Source organism: Eurosta solidaginis, chromosome 2, assembly GCF_040869045.1.
Source record: "Eurosta solidaginis isolate ZX-2024a chromosome 2, ASM4086904v1, whole genome shotgun sequence".
Taxonomy (NCBI): Eukaryota; Metazoa; Arthropoda; class Insecta; order Diptera; family Tephritidae; genus Eurosta; species Eurosta solidaginis.
This window is the reverse complement of record NC_090320.1, coordinates 285,485,888-285,500,605: the sequence shown is the minus strand read 5'-3', so window position 1 is coordinate 285,500,605 and position 14,718 is coordinate 285,485,888. Positions and strand designations below refer to the sequence as shown.

Genomic DNA, 14,718 nt, shown 5'->3' with positions numbered 1-14,718 from the left:
TTTAATAAAACAAAATATATATATACTACTTCAAAGAACAAGAAATATGCATCTGTTGGTAAGAAAATAGCAGCACAAATGATTTGCAAATTTCAGAAGTTTTTTTTTTCTTTTCTCGTCAATGTTTTTTTAATTTTTTGGAAAACGTTTCCGAAATAGATTTCGTTACACAATTAATATAAATGTTTAGTTATTGAAACAAAAAATTCCTCTAAATAAAAGTTTGAAAATTTTCACAACTTTAAAAATTTTCCAAATTTCAGTTACGTTTTTCGACTATTTTGTACATAAAAAAAACTGATAACATTTGCGTATATATTTTGATGCTATTTTTTTACTTCAAAGTTTATGTTTCTTCAATTGTTAGATGTATGTAAATTTTTTCCTTGAACTTACTAAATTTAAAAAAAAAATTATATTTTCGGTCCCTGACTTTAAAGTCGATTTTCCAAACGTATTCTTTTTGCATTTCCCGCTATACTGGTGTGTTTATATACTTTACTTATTTTCCTTATAACTCAATCTCTTTCTTTGCAATTGACTGGCTTTGCAAAAGTTAACGCTGCAAACCGATCGAATGCAATACAAAGTCGAGTTCTTTGTTTGCTGTAACTTCGACTGCTTGCTGCATTTGGTGTTGTGGCTGCAATTGGTGTATTTGTTGTTGTTGCTGTAGTTGGTTTAATTGGTGTTGTTGTTGTTGTTGGTGTTGATTGATTGATAAGCTGATTGTTCTGTTATTTGTTATTTCTGCTGCTACTGCTGAGGCTGTTGTTGTTGTATCTGCAGCCACCGTCATTGTTGTGGTCGTCGTCGCCGTTGTGGTCGTCGTAATCTCCGCCGACAGCGTTTCGACACTCATGATCGTAGCTTTCGATTCCACCTCGTCTCCTCCTCCTTTCTCGTCATCTATCGTCTCCACCTTCGTCGTTTCATTCAGCCAAGACTATGTCAACAAACGGCCACGGCTGCCCTTGCCAATGGGTCGTCCCTAGAGTGGATGTAACTTGGTTGTATGTACCGTTAGAGCGCTGCGCTGTGTAAAACGCTTGTCACAATATGGGCAGGTATACGGTTTTTCACCAGTATGTGTGCGTATATGTTTGGTGAGGTAATCCTTGACACTAAAACGTTTCTCACAATAGACACAGTGGAAGGGTTTCTCACCTGCTCATGCGTCGCATTTCAGCATTTTTAACATTATAGTGCACGCAAAGTGAATACATAATGCATGAAAAAATGAAAAAAGAGAATCAAAACAAATTCGTTAGTTATATTAAGGCAATGTAAATAGATAATGTAGTCAGCTGCTTGGCCGGCAACACCAATGATTTGTTGAACTGCAAAAGCAGCTGCATATGAAAGAACAGAGCAAATGAATGTGTATATATGCATTTTTGAATAATAATGTAAATAAAAATAAAATAAAAGATGTACTAAAAATATTAAATATGTGTGCAGCCAAAGTGAAAACGATACAGTTTTTTCAGTTTTCGCAATACTATTGGGTTAATTTTTTTCCCCCCTTATATTCCCGTTTTCTTTGTTTTTCTTTAAATTTTTTTTTAGTAAGCTTTCGTGTAAATGCAGTTCTTACACACTCTTATAACCTAGCGCTATGAGAAAACATTAGAATAGGCTGAAATTGCACAGAACGAGCCTGTAGTATGCCTTTCGTTTGATACCCATTTTGAGCAATTCTAGGCTACTTGGGTCCATATTTAGGCCGAAGTCTCAAAAACCAAGTGAGATATGGCACTGTGCAACAACACGTATTGGACCAAATCAATTTTTTTGTAGAAATTGAAGCATAAGCAAAAACACAGCCTTCCCCTTTTCCGAAGATAGCGTCCAAAGCAAAGATATTTGCTTTCGAAGTTCGAAATTGGACTCATCTTAATATATTTATTTATATATTGTGTTGAAAAGAAAAAATTTATATTAGTTTATATTGATGTGTACTTTTTGATTTCTTAAACACAACCAATATAAAAAATTATCTAAGGATAAGGAAGGTTTTGGCGGCTCACTTCGAAAAACGGGGAAATAATTTGTTTGACTTTGAATCAATACCCATCCGAGTGCTTTGCAGTGATATTGATACCGCCGTCAATGGATTTTATAATATCCCAAAAACACATTTAAGTGTTGCTAGATATCTGGAAATCGTGTTCAGATTTCGAAATAAAAGGGTTTGTTTATCAACACCTCGAGAGTTTTCCTTGGATATCCATATTATAAAATCACATTATAGAATCACCCCATCCAAAATTTCAGTGGATATCTCTACGCTATAGTCAGCGAGCGGTATGACATATAATTTGCATATATAAATGAAATAATTTAAAAAAAATGTTTAAGTTAAACGGTTTTATTGAAAAAAAATACTTTCATTAATAATAATACTAAAGCAAGAAAATAATTAGGTAGGTCCTAGGTACTAGTCATCACACTCCTCATCAATCTAGGGCGTTGATCAGACAATTAAATAAAAGCCTTGGCCGTGTGAAATTTCTAAAAATGTGAGGCGTAGCATAACCTAATTAAGGTTCAGTTGGTCTTACTTATGATCTATATCAATAGAAATTAGTATTATTATTACTTCATGTAAGTATTGTTTTCAATAAAACCGTTTAACTTAAATTTTTTTTAAATTATTTTATTTTCAATTTTTGGCCTTTATTTAATTGACTATTATTTCTCATTCTATTTAGTGACTCATTATTACAATGACTCTTTCCTGACAATTGTGTTCCAAATATGAACCAAATCGGTCATATAATATCTACGATTTTTTTTAATATCTCGATCCTTGCGCCACCTAGCGGCGATTTTTTTCACAGACCGTTTTCAATTCTTGTATGTATTTGTGTTCCAAATATGAACCAAATCGGACGACATATACGATTTTTGAAATATTTCGATCCATGCGCCACCTATCGGAGTTTTTTTTTTTCTTATTATTGCATTGTCAGCGGGTTCTGTACTATATTCCAAGTTTCAAGCTTGTAGCTTATCGGGAAGTTACTTAAATTTCAATTACAAAATTCGTTCACAACGGCCATGCGGCCGGCCTGTCAAGTTATATAAACCCGTTTATAAAATAATAAATAAGGTCCCAAATTAATAAACATAAATCAAAAATATTTTTACACATTAAAAGCAATAAAAGGCACTGCCCGCTTAATTATACAAATAGACTTCATTAGTTAATTATTTGCATTTTAAAAACTAGAACAAACAAACCATTCTTCAAATGAACCACCAACAACATGCAAGGTATGTATTGTCCAAACTATGCAAAGAAGGTAATTGGGAAAAATTTGACAACAACAAAGGTATGGCTCCCGGAAGAAAAGGCTTTGAAGAGATTTACAAGGCATAATCGAAAGAGCTATCGCCTTGTCCGTGCTGATGTCACGTTGTTTAAATTTTTCCTAAAGTATTGAATAAAAAAATAATAATTTTTCCAAATCGTACCGCATATTTAAAGCTGCAGAAAAAATTACATAATGTTTGAAAATAAAGGATGTCGCCAACTATTCGCAAATTTTGATTTTCAAAAATTTTAATACTAGAAGCAAATTCAAAAAACTTTAGTGAACAGTTTTGAGACATTCTAAACTAAAATTTACCTATTCAAAAGTAAGAACTTGGCAATTTTCTTCAAAATTTCTAAAATTTTAAGCTAATTGTAGTTTTAAGTCATCTATTAAAGTTCTACTAAACTATTTTTTATTAGTAAATTTTACTTTGCCAATCTGAATAAAAAATATTAAGGTAGTTCAGGATTTTGAGCATTTCTATAGAAAATGTATCCCATGCAATTATAACCTACGGATCGTGAGCAACTTTTCTATTTTCATTATTTATTAATTTTTTTTTTTTTTTTTGAATTGAGGGTTGCTGATTTACTATTCGAGAATTCAGGTATGAGTTTTGATGTTGCAAATTTTCAACGACGTAGCAAATACGAATCGATGTATTTTGTTAGTGTATTGTAAAAATATTTTAAAACCCTGAACTGCCCCATAAAAACATAATCAGATAATATATAACCTGGTGTTTATAAATGCCCCAAAATAGTTTTAAAAACATTTAAGAAATAAATTTGCAATTTTCTCAAATTTTAAAAAAATATAATACATATAAACACTGAAAAATAAAATTAAAAATATTGAAGATAAAGTGAAAATTAGAAAATTGTTTAATATACCACTTTAATTTAAATAAAAGTTTTCAAGAAAAAAGTAGAAGATTTGGAGTTTTGTAATAAAATTAAATAAAATGATCACAAAATTAAAATTCGATAACTTGAGTAAATTTTGAGGTATCTTGATGAAATTTGGTAGCTAAGTTACTGGGCACTCATCTCAGATCGCTATTTAAAATGAACGAAATCGGACTATAACCATGCCCATTTTTTCGATATCGAAAATTTCGAAAAACCGAAAAAGTGCCATAATTCATTACCAATGACGGATAAAGCGATGAAACTTGGTAGGTGGATTGACCTTTTGACGCAGGATAGAAAATTAGCAAACTTTTGGACAATGGGCGTGGTAACGCCCACTTTTAAAAGAAGTTAATTTAAAAGTTTTGCAAGCTGTAATTTGGCAGTCGTTGAAGATATCATGATGAAATTTGGCAGGGATGTTACTCCCATTACCATATGAGTTCTAAATAAAAATTAGCAAAATCGGATGGCGAACACGCCCACTCTTTAAAAAAAATATTTTTAAAAGTCAAATTTTAACAAAAATTTAATATCTTTACAGTATATAAGTAAATTAAGTCAACATTCAACGCCAGTAATGATATGGTGCAACAAAATACAAAAATAAAAGAAAATTTCAAAATGGGCGTGGTTCCGCCCTTTTTCATTTAATTTGTCTACAATACTTTTAATGCCATAAGTCGAACAAAAATTTACCAATCCTTGTGTGACGATAACTGTTTTCTGTAAAAATGGGCGAAATCGGTTGAAGCCACGCCCAGTTTTTATACACAGTCGACCGTTTGTCATTCCGCTCGGCCGTTAACACGATAACTTGAGCAAAAATCGATATATCTTTACTAAACTTAGTTCACATACTTATCTGAACTCACTTTATCTTGGTATTAAAAATGGGCGAAATCCGACTATGACTACGCCCACTTTTTCGATATCGAAAATTTCGAAAAATGAAAAAGTTCCATAATTCTATACCAAATACAAAAAAAGGGATGAAACATGGTGATTGGATTGGTTTTTTGACGCAAAATATAACTTTAGGAAAAACTTTGTAAAATGAGTGTGACACCTACCATATTAAGTAGAAGACAATGAAAAAGTTCTGCAGGGCGAAATCAAAAGCCCTTGGAATCATGGCAGGAATACTGTTCGTCGTATTACATATATAAATAAATTGGCGATACCCGACAGATGATGTTCTGGGTCACCCTGGTCCACATTTTGATCGATATCTCGAAAACGCCTTCACATATGCATCTGAGGGCCACTCCCTTTTAAAACCCTCATTAATACCTTTAATTTGATACCCTTATCGTACAAACACATTCTAGTCACCCCTGATCCACCTTTATGGCGATACCTCGAAAAGGGGTCCACCTACAAAGCTAGGGCCCACTCCCTTTTAAAATACTCTTTAATACCTTTCATTTGATACCCATGTCATACAAACACATTCCAGGGTTACCCTAGGTTCATTTTCCTAAATGGTGATTTTCTCTTATTTTGTCTCCAAAGCTCTCAGCTGAGTATGTAATGTTCGGTTACACCCGAACTTAGCCTTCCTTACTTGTTAAATTTATAGTTTTGAAAAATTTCGATTGATTTCGCAATCAATATAAATTGGCATAATTGAAATAGTTGTCACCTTGTCGTATAGTTTTACCTTTAAAATGTAATAAAATCGAATTAAATAAAAATAGTTCAGGAAGCAGACTTAAATGGGTGATTTTAGTATTTTTAAATCAATACTTTCTATGCAACTGAAACTAGTCAATGTCAACGCGTCATGTCAGATCTTAAAAACAAGGTGGATAATAAATCAAATTTCATTAGAGACTCTTTGCGTAATTAATATCGATTTGATAAAACGTTATTACTTTAATACACTGTAAAGTAACGCTTAGAAACACTATATTGGAGGGGGTTAGAATATACCCCCGGTAGGTGTGCCGAGGCGACTAAAATACCAAATAGATTCAAGGGGTTGTGTAGCGCAACCCTATCAAGGTGTTGCTAGCGCAAAATATAGCTTCTCCAACCCAATTGTCAACCTCACCTATCCGTGGCGAATCCTGTTTCATTAACAGCCGAGGCTCTGGCGACTCCAAACTCCTCATGGATATTGGGGGTGGGAGGGCGGTATGGCCTAGAAGGTCGCATGAGGTTATACCAAATCGTTCCCGAGATGGTTGGGCATGGTACCGGTACGTACCGGATCTGCATCCGGCGAAGGACCACGAACATCGATAACACTCCCGAAGGCCTTCGGGGATTAACCCAATAAGTCGAAAGTAATTGTATCATTTTCGCAGTGAGTGACTGTATGTGCACGTGTTGTTCAACAAATCAATGTCTTAGCTCTGGCATTTGCAGACAAGTTGACAAAAAAAATAAAATTATTTTATTATAATTCTTCAATAACAACAATACTACAAATACATATGATGAGATGGAGGGAAATGCGATATTGTTTAAATGTAGGTGGGAGGCTTTTTAGTGGCTGCAATAGGCGGACCAAAAAAAAACTAAATGTTTAATAAGCGAGTGCTTAAAAATTGTGTTGCTTTTGTGGCTAACGAAATTAATTTTGCGAAGACTATGATGATGATATGATGGCAAATTTTATTCATATCTCAAATTTGTTTTAGTTTTTGCAATATTTAATGACAATCAAAATCAAGTAATTTATAGTAGTAGTTTTATCTAAAATCCCTGATTCCATTCGAGGTCTGAATCGCCCATAAAAAGTCGACTAACCCAATTTATTCTTAACTCCAAAGGAATAAAGTTGCCATTTCTACATTTGCGTTACCTGCACCCATGAGTAGAAAAATAGTAGCAAAACTTATTAAAAAATTGTTTTCTTCCCTTACTTATTTGCAATTTTGTTAACTAAAACAAGTAAGACGGGACTGCCGAAGACCTCATACCTTTCATGAATGGGGCTGAACAATAATCTTTTCCCATTCGTAATATCCAAATAATCGGCTGTATAAGATAAAAAAAATATAGTGAACAGAGGTACATACCTAAGCAATTTTTAAGATAAATATAAAATAAAAAATAGGTAGGTACTTTGTGTGAGGATGCAAAGTTTCAGGTTTTTTGGGGTGTGCATTTAAAAACTATGACCAGGAATGACTTATTTCAACAATATATGACGTAAGCGTAAGTATTTGCTGAAATTTGATACTTCTAGCTGTAAAAAAGGGGACAGAAATTACAGTTTATTTGGGGTATATACTATATATACCACCGATCTCTATGATTTTTTCAGACAACAATATATGCTATATACGTAAGCATTTGGTGAAATTTGAAGCTTCTAGCTGTGAAAATGGGGCAGAAATTACGAAAAGTTTTTTATCTGAACAATCGGTTGTATGAGATATATACTATATATATTACCGATCTATACAATTTTTTCAGACAACAATAAATGCTCTATATGTAAGCATTCCGTGAAATTTTAAGCCTCTAGCTGTTAAAATGACGCAGTAATTACGAAAAGCTTGTTATCTTAACAATCGGTTTTGGGGGATTTATGCTATATATTCGACCGATTTCATCCATTTTTTCAGACAGCTTCAATATGATAAATTAAGGAAGATATGACAAAAATCCTCTTTTCTGAAAAATCGGTTATATGGAGGATATATGCTATAGTGGTCCGATCCGGCCGGTTCCGACAAATGTCTAATTGGACATCTAAATATAAGCGCTCACCAAATTTTATCATGATATCTCAAAAATTGAGGGTCTAGTTTGCATACACACAGACAGACGGACAGACGAACATGGCTAACTCAGCTCTTCATCCTGATTATTTCGGTATACTTAATGGTGGATCTATCTATTTTCCTTTACAGACTTACAGAGATATTTCCTTTACGGACTTTGAGATTCGTGACGAAGTTAATATATCATTTCATTTTCATGAAAGGTATAAAAAACCTACATAAATCAAATGTATAACGAAAATTTGAAAACGATTTCCAAAATATTCAATATTTTAAAAATCTTGATGAACTTTTTCCTTATGCAGTTTTGTAGTCGAATTCATTTTAGTCTAATACTGTTTTCACACATATGTAAACTTAATCGAATCACCATTCTATATAATGAAATAATTAAGTTTCCCTTTTCATACAGGGTCTTTTGCTTCATTAAGCGCACATCTGTCAGCAGCCCCAAAAAAATATTTCGTTTTTACAAAAAATACTTAAAATGGAAAGGAGCCGATTTCTTCTTAACTATAAATACAATCAAAATAAAATGTATGCGCAACTACCCATAGATGTTGCACCTAACCAAATGTGTGCCTATTTTCGAAAAAGCCATATTATCTTTTGCAGCAAATGCAGCGAAAATTAAATTTTGAAATTTTTTCGTGTTTTTCTATTTTCTGGAAATTATTGAAAATAATTTATTTTTGATTGTCATTTGTTATATTGACCATAAAATTCGAAGCACCAAGCAAAACCGACTGGACTTTTCACTCGATTAGACATTCAATAAAGCAATAATAAGATAATTAAGAATTTGTATTTTGTATGGAAGATTAGAGTTAATTGGGGCTTTAATATAGAAAACTTGACTAATTGTTTCATTAAGTCTCTGTGTGAAATTGGCATAACAAAGTAGAAGGCCCGTTTTTGTTTTACAATCAGTCACTGAAAACCTTTTTCACTCAAACGATAACTGCCAAAAAATTAAAATAAGGTATTGATCTAATGAGTACTATTTGTCGCTAGTTCACTTATGTCATTAATCCGAACCTCCATTTCAGAGCTATTGTGATTTAAAAAATGAGTTTCGATCACGGATCGTAAATACGGGCCCAAGTTCAAAGTATTGATTTCTGACAGTTTTTTCCATACAAAGTGTGTAAAACGTTATTTTTGATACGAAAAAGTGCCTGAAGTACACTGAAAAAATGTAGACAAAAATCTTTGCGAATTGTGTGATTTTTTATCGAGATAGTCGCACGAATTTTACTGTTTCAACGAAGTACACACGTTTATTGGTCGACTTTTTGCATGATGCGTGTAAAATATTTATATTCCCGACAATGTAATATTAAAAATATATATATATGAAAATTGGCCATCATATCGCTAATAATGAGATGAAATTTAATTTAATAATTTGCAATAGCATTTCAAGAAAAAAAAAAACAAAAAATAATACTATGCGTATACAAATTTGACATTTTTTTTGTTCTTGGTGAACGATTGCATTTATAAAAATACATATTTAGCTGAGCTGAGAATAATTTCTGAATTTGTATCTGGTTGTTGATATTGTGATTTTAATAATTGATTTGGTTTGAGAGTGGTTTCGATTTTGGTTTTGAGATTGGATTTGGCTGATTGATTGAACTGAACTGAGTTTGAGCTGATTGATTGACTGATTGATTGATTGATTGATTTTTGCAAAATATACTATATTCTCTCACCCGTGTGAGTTGTTAAATGTTTGTTCAGGTAGTCCTTTACAGTGAATTGCCTGCCACAATATCCACATCTAAAGGGTTTCTCACCTGTATGAATGCGCGTGTGCTGTTTGAGGGTGTTCGATTGAGTGAATGACTTGCCGCAGTAGGTGCACGTGTATGGGCGTTCTTTGGGCGTGACGCTGTTTTTGGACGATGTAGAACGTAGATGGTTAACAAATAGAAAACAGAAAAGAATTAAGTTAATATTTAATCACGACAAAAATACAATTTTAAAACAAAATGTATACGTATTTAAAATAAAAAAGCCACCCTGCCAAAAACCGATTCATCAATAAAAAAAAATGTAACACTTTCAGTGCCTTTTTCACCATCTCCAGTATATGCTAGCTGCTATTTGACAGATCACAGAACGATTTTTTTCAAGCACAAATAAAAGTGTTAACTTGTTTTTACTTGTTTAGATTTTCTAGTTAAATTATTTCTTTAGGTAATAGACACATAAAGTTGGAATTTTTCTAAAATAGGAAAACAGATTCCGAAAATTGTATATATTATTTTCAATAATATTCGGGACTATTTTTTGTTCAAATTTAAATACAATTTTAGGAATAGTTTTCGTCTTTTTTTCTAAGGAGTACAATTTTTGAAAATTAAAAAAAAAAAATTTAAAAATTTTTCCGAAATCTTTTACTCCCGATTTGTTTTTTTGGAAATAGTTATTAAATTTTTTTTTTTAGGCTATGGTTTACCGTTGTTGTTATTGTTGTGCTCAAGGCCGGATTGAGCCGGATGAGATCAACAATAACAACAACAGTATATACTAACCATAAAAATAGGACAACCGATTTCAAAATTAAATATTATTTTTACTTTTTGTCTAATAATTTATTATAAATCAATTTCAATGGTGTACCAAACCAATTTTTTTTATATTTTATATCAAAGTTTTGGCCTACGCATTTTCCTTCCCTTTTTTTTTGAATGAGTTCGAGTTTTAGTTATTTACTTACATTGCCGAAAACCAACTAAATTCGAAAATCTTTAAACTTTAATTTTCGATTTCTGTTTTCGAAATTACATTTAAATAATAACTTTTACTTTTGGGACATGCTTTATATGTTTGTGGGATTTCGAATCGTTCGAAAAAATAGGTTCCGCTTTGAAATTCTTTCAAATCAAAAAAATAAACCCAACATAAAGTTCTACTTCAATTTATAAATTTCTACAAAAAGCTTGTACATATTTGCAAAAGATTGGTAGTATGTAGTTTGAATTAAACAGAAAGAATTTTCGAAATTAATATGCGACAATTGTTTCGAGCTTCAGATCACACACTTTTTTCCAAGGAGGGGTACAAATAGGGTATTGTTTAAAAAACATTTAAAGTCTACATACATATAATGAAAGCAAAGTTCGAAATAACGTGTGTTGATATTCTTTTTTTTTTTTTTGATATGGAACACACGAAATATCGCTCATGACCTTCATCACATACTACATACAAATTTATAAATAAACATATTATTATGTAAAAACATATATTATATAGTATATGTATATATGAATGTGCAATAATTTACTCTGCTTCGCCACTATGTATCTTGCGGTGCATCGCTAGTGTTCCCGGCGTTTTGAAAGTTTTCGGACATTCTGGACATTTATGGCGTATTTTATTGATCTCAGAAGCGTTTGCATCTGTAGCGGCACCAGCGCTACCTGCTGTTGTACCAGTCGCATTACCAATGGCTCCTGCAGCCACTGCTGCAGCTGTGCTTACTACAACACTTGTGGCGCCAGGCGGTGGTTGCTGGATAGTGAAAACAGGAACTGTGTCCATCTCACCATTAACATCACTAATGCCTATAGGTTCCTCTTTTATTATCACATGTGGATGCCCTTCAGTACTGCCATTGCTGCCTTTATTTAATTTTACAGTTATAGGTGGGACTTTTAATTGCGTTGGTTGTTGTTGTGCTTGCGTTTGTTGTTGCTGTTGTTGCGATTGTGCTTGCTGTTGCTGTTGCTCTAGCAATTCAGTTTGCGCCTGCCTTTGGCGCTCTAACAATTCAGCTTGTTGTTGGAGCCGCTGTTGATGTTGCTGCAGCTGCTGTGATTGTACAGCCGCCTGTTGCTGTTGTTGATGTTGTTGTTGCTGGCGCTGTTGTTGTTGTTGTTGTTGATGCTGCTGCTGCTGTTGCTGACTTTGCCTCGATGTCAATTCTTCTGGTGGTATGGTATTCATTTCTTCAGGTGGTATAGAAGGCATCTCTTCTGGCGTTTGTGGTGCTTCTGGCTGATCCATATAAGGTGGCTGCTGTGCAATGTTCATATTCGAGGCAGTAGATACAGAACCACAGTGCATACATTTAAATTCATCACCTTCATGCAATGTTACCGATGATATACCATATATACCACATGCCATGCAACGCGCCAAAAATGCTGTTGTCTGGTGTATGATGCGATGATGTTCGTCCAATTCTTGCGCAGAGCCAAATTTTTCATCACAACTCAAGCAGGGATAATCGATTTTCATGGGGTCACTTACTGGTACATTCGGCTGTGGAACACCACCCAACAAAATACCACCACCGCCACCAATCATACCCGCTGATATGCCATGACATAATTGCATATGCTCCTGTGCATGTTGTGGCCTATCGAATTGTTGGCCGCACATTGGACAGAAGCTAGCCGTTGTAATAACGCCACCATCCATTCCCAAATTGGGTAGAAATGATGTTTTTAGTGTATCCATAGCACTACTTGCTGCTGTGATTGTTGCTGACGATACGTGTGCCACTGGCCTTTGGAGCCGCAGTTCCTGTGCGGTAGAGGATGATTTCAACATTATGGCATCAAGCAATTGACAAATACCCCAAGCAATGCAATGATGATTTTTGCAAGAAATATGTATCGAGCTATGTGTATGTGATGCAATGCGTTATTAGCACAAAAGCACAATTTTTGTTAGCGTTCCGACGTACACAAAATGCTGTGTGACGTAGGCGAGGCAAGAGCAGATGGGGTAAGCGCGAATCAGCAACTATGTATGTTAAATGTTCTACCCGTTTACCTCACTGCTGCAAAATTGATAGCATTTACCGTGCGGCAATTTATTTTGCATATAAGTTAAATAAAAAATCTAACTATTAGCGTAGACAATTTTCAACTTCAACAATGGTTTCCATTTGTCTTTCGTTTCACAATGAATTTTTTTTTTTTTTTTTTTTACATTTTCTACAATTAATTATCTTTGACTCCTACTCTATGTCGCTGCTTCTCCCCCGTGTGCATGCTATCATCCTTACACGATCTTTTTTCGTCGTCGGTGTTAATTCCAATTTCGGAATTTCACTTTTTCATCACTTTCGCATTTTTGGACGCGATTTTGTCACTCTGCGCTTCCGATTTTTTTTATATTGGCACAATTGCTCTGCCTATTTCTACTTATGTTTTAGCTGTCTACTCATCCACCTTTTGCCCCCCAAAAAGCTTTGCGAACAAAGATTTCAACTACCTCCTTCCACACCACTAGTGCGCTGCTGTTGGTGTTGCTCTTTGAGACTGCTGCCCAACAACACACTTACATACATACATACAGACGGTGGCCGTCTTCGTTGTTGATTCACTGGTTCCACACACACAGTTCCAGCAAAATTTTTGCGCCTACACTTGATATAACTTGTTTTTCATCCTCTTTGTATTGTTGATTGATATCAGTTTGATGGTTTGATGTTGTTTTTGCCCTTGAGCAGCTAAAAATCACAACCTTCTGATGGAAATTAAATACCCAGAAAGTGAAAATCTTCTCCGTGAACTGTGAAAAGTTTTTGGGTTCTTTTTTTTTTGGGATGTCAAAATTACAACGTTGCCAGAACGAAACTGTGAAAAGAAGAATGACGTAAATCGCGAAAGGAACATGATGCCACCTTGATGGACTGGGTTATATTATAACCTATATAATCCCAGTTTAAAAACAGAATAGCTATGCTACGGTAATAACAACCCTGCAAAAATTGTTGGATTGCGTGTTCCATTTTCTTCATGTTGGAGTACTCTAATAATACTCCTTTGCAATGCGTTTGCGGACCACCATCAGCCGATCATTGCTCGTTTTTTAACGACCGTGATAACGACACGATGACGATCGAACAGAGTTGCCAAAAGAAAAATATTGCATACAATTAACTGATAATAAAATTTTACTACGGCAACTCTGATAAAATGCAACCGCGCACTGGTTTTATGTATACATCCCTTCAAAAAACGCGAGTACTCTATAAATAATGTAAAGAATACTCCTTTGGGAGTATAGGACTGCTCCAAATCTAATCTGAATTCATACAAAAAATGTGCTCCAATTAACATTGCGGTGTCCTAGGAGAGGAGTAGGTGATCCCACTCTCGCTTTGTTTGTGAGTATTCCATAGAGTACATACGTGAGAGTACTTTCCAAGGTACTTTCACTGTAGTACTCCATGGAGCACACACAGAGGATCATATGCCAAAGTACTAAAGAGGAATTGTGTCGGAAAGAATTATCGAAGTGAATTTAATTTAAAATGAAAGTAAATGAAGAGGGGCAATACAACTTTTATATTTTATATTAGGAATATTCTTATGTTATTTAGCAATTGCGTGAATAAAGAAACGAATATTTCTCTATACTATAGTATGTATACATAAAACCAGTGCGCGGTTGCATTTTATCAGAGTAGCCATAGTAAAATTTTATTATCAGTTATTTGTATGCAATATTTTACTTTTGGCAACTCTGTTCGATCGTCATCGTGTCGTGATCACGGTCGTTAAAAAACGAGCAATGATCGGCTGATGGTGGTCCGCAAACCTATTGCAAAGGAGTATTGTTAGAGTACTCCAACACGAAGAAAATGGAACACGTAATCCAACAATTTTTGCAGGGATACTATAGTATAGAGAAATATTAGTTTCTTTATTCACGCAAATGCTAAATAACGTAAGAATATTCATAGTAAAAAAATATAAAAGTTGTATTGCCCCT

At 33.9% G+C, this 14,718-nt stretch overlaps 1 protein-coding gene across 4 annotated transcripts; it reads right to left on the bottom strand.

Annotated features, from left to right (window-relative positions):
• Nucleotides 1-991: 991 nt before the first annotated feature.
• Nucleotides 992-13,692, bottom strand: Cf2 (Chorion factor 2). Of its 4 annotated transcripts, none has more exons than XM_067768310.1 (4): nucleotides 13,283-13,692; nucleotides 11,273-12,516; nucleotides 9,693-9,871; nucleotides 992-1,167 (listed from the first exon to the last, which is right to left on the bottom strand). In XM_067768310.1, exons 1-4 carry the CDS (start codon nucleotides 13,286-13,288, stop codon nucleotides 992-994), a joined length of 1,605 nt encoding a protein of 534 aa, XP_067624411.1. In that variant the 5' UTR covers nucleotides 13,289-13,692. The 4 variants fall into 4 exon arrangements, with proteins under 4 accessions (XP_067624411.1, XP_067624409.1, XP_067624412.1 ...); XM_067768308.1 differs by having other exon boundaries at nucleotides 12,769-13,679; XM_067768311.1 differs by having other exon boundaries at nucleotides 9,777-9,871; nucleotides 12,769-13,678.
• Between the last annotated feature and the right edge of the window lie 1,026 nt (nucleotides 13,693-14,718).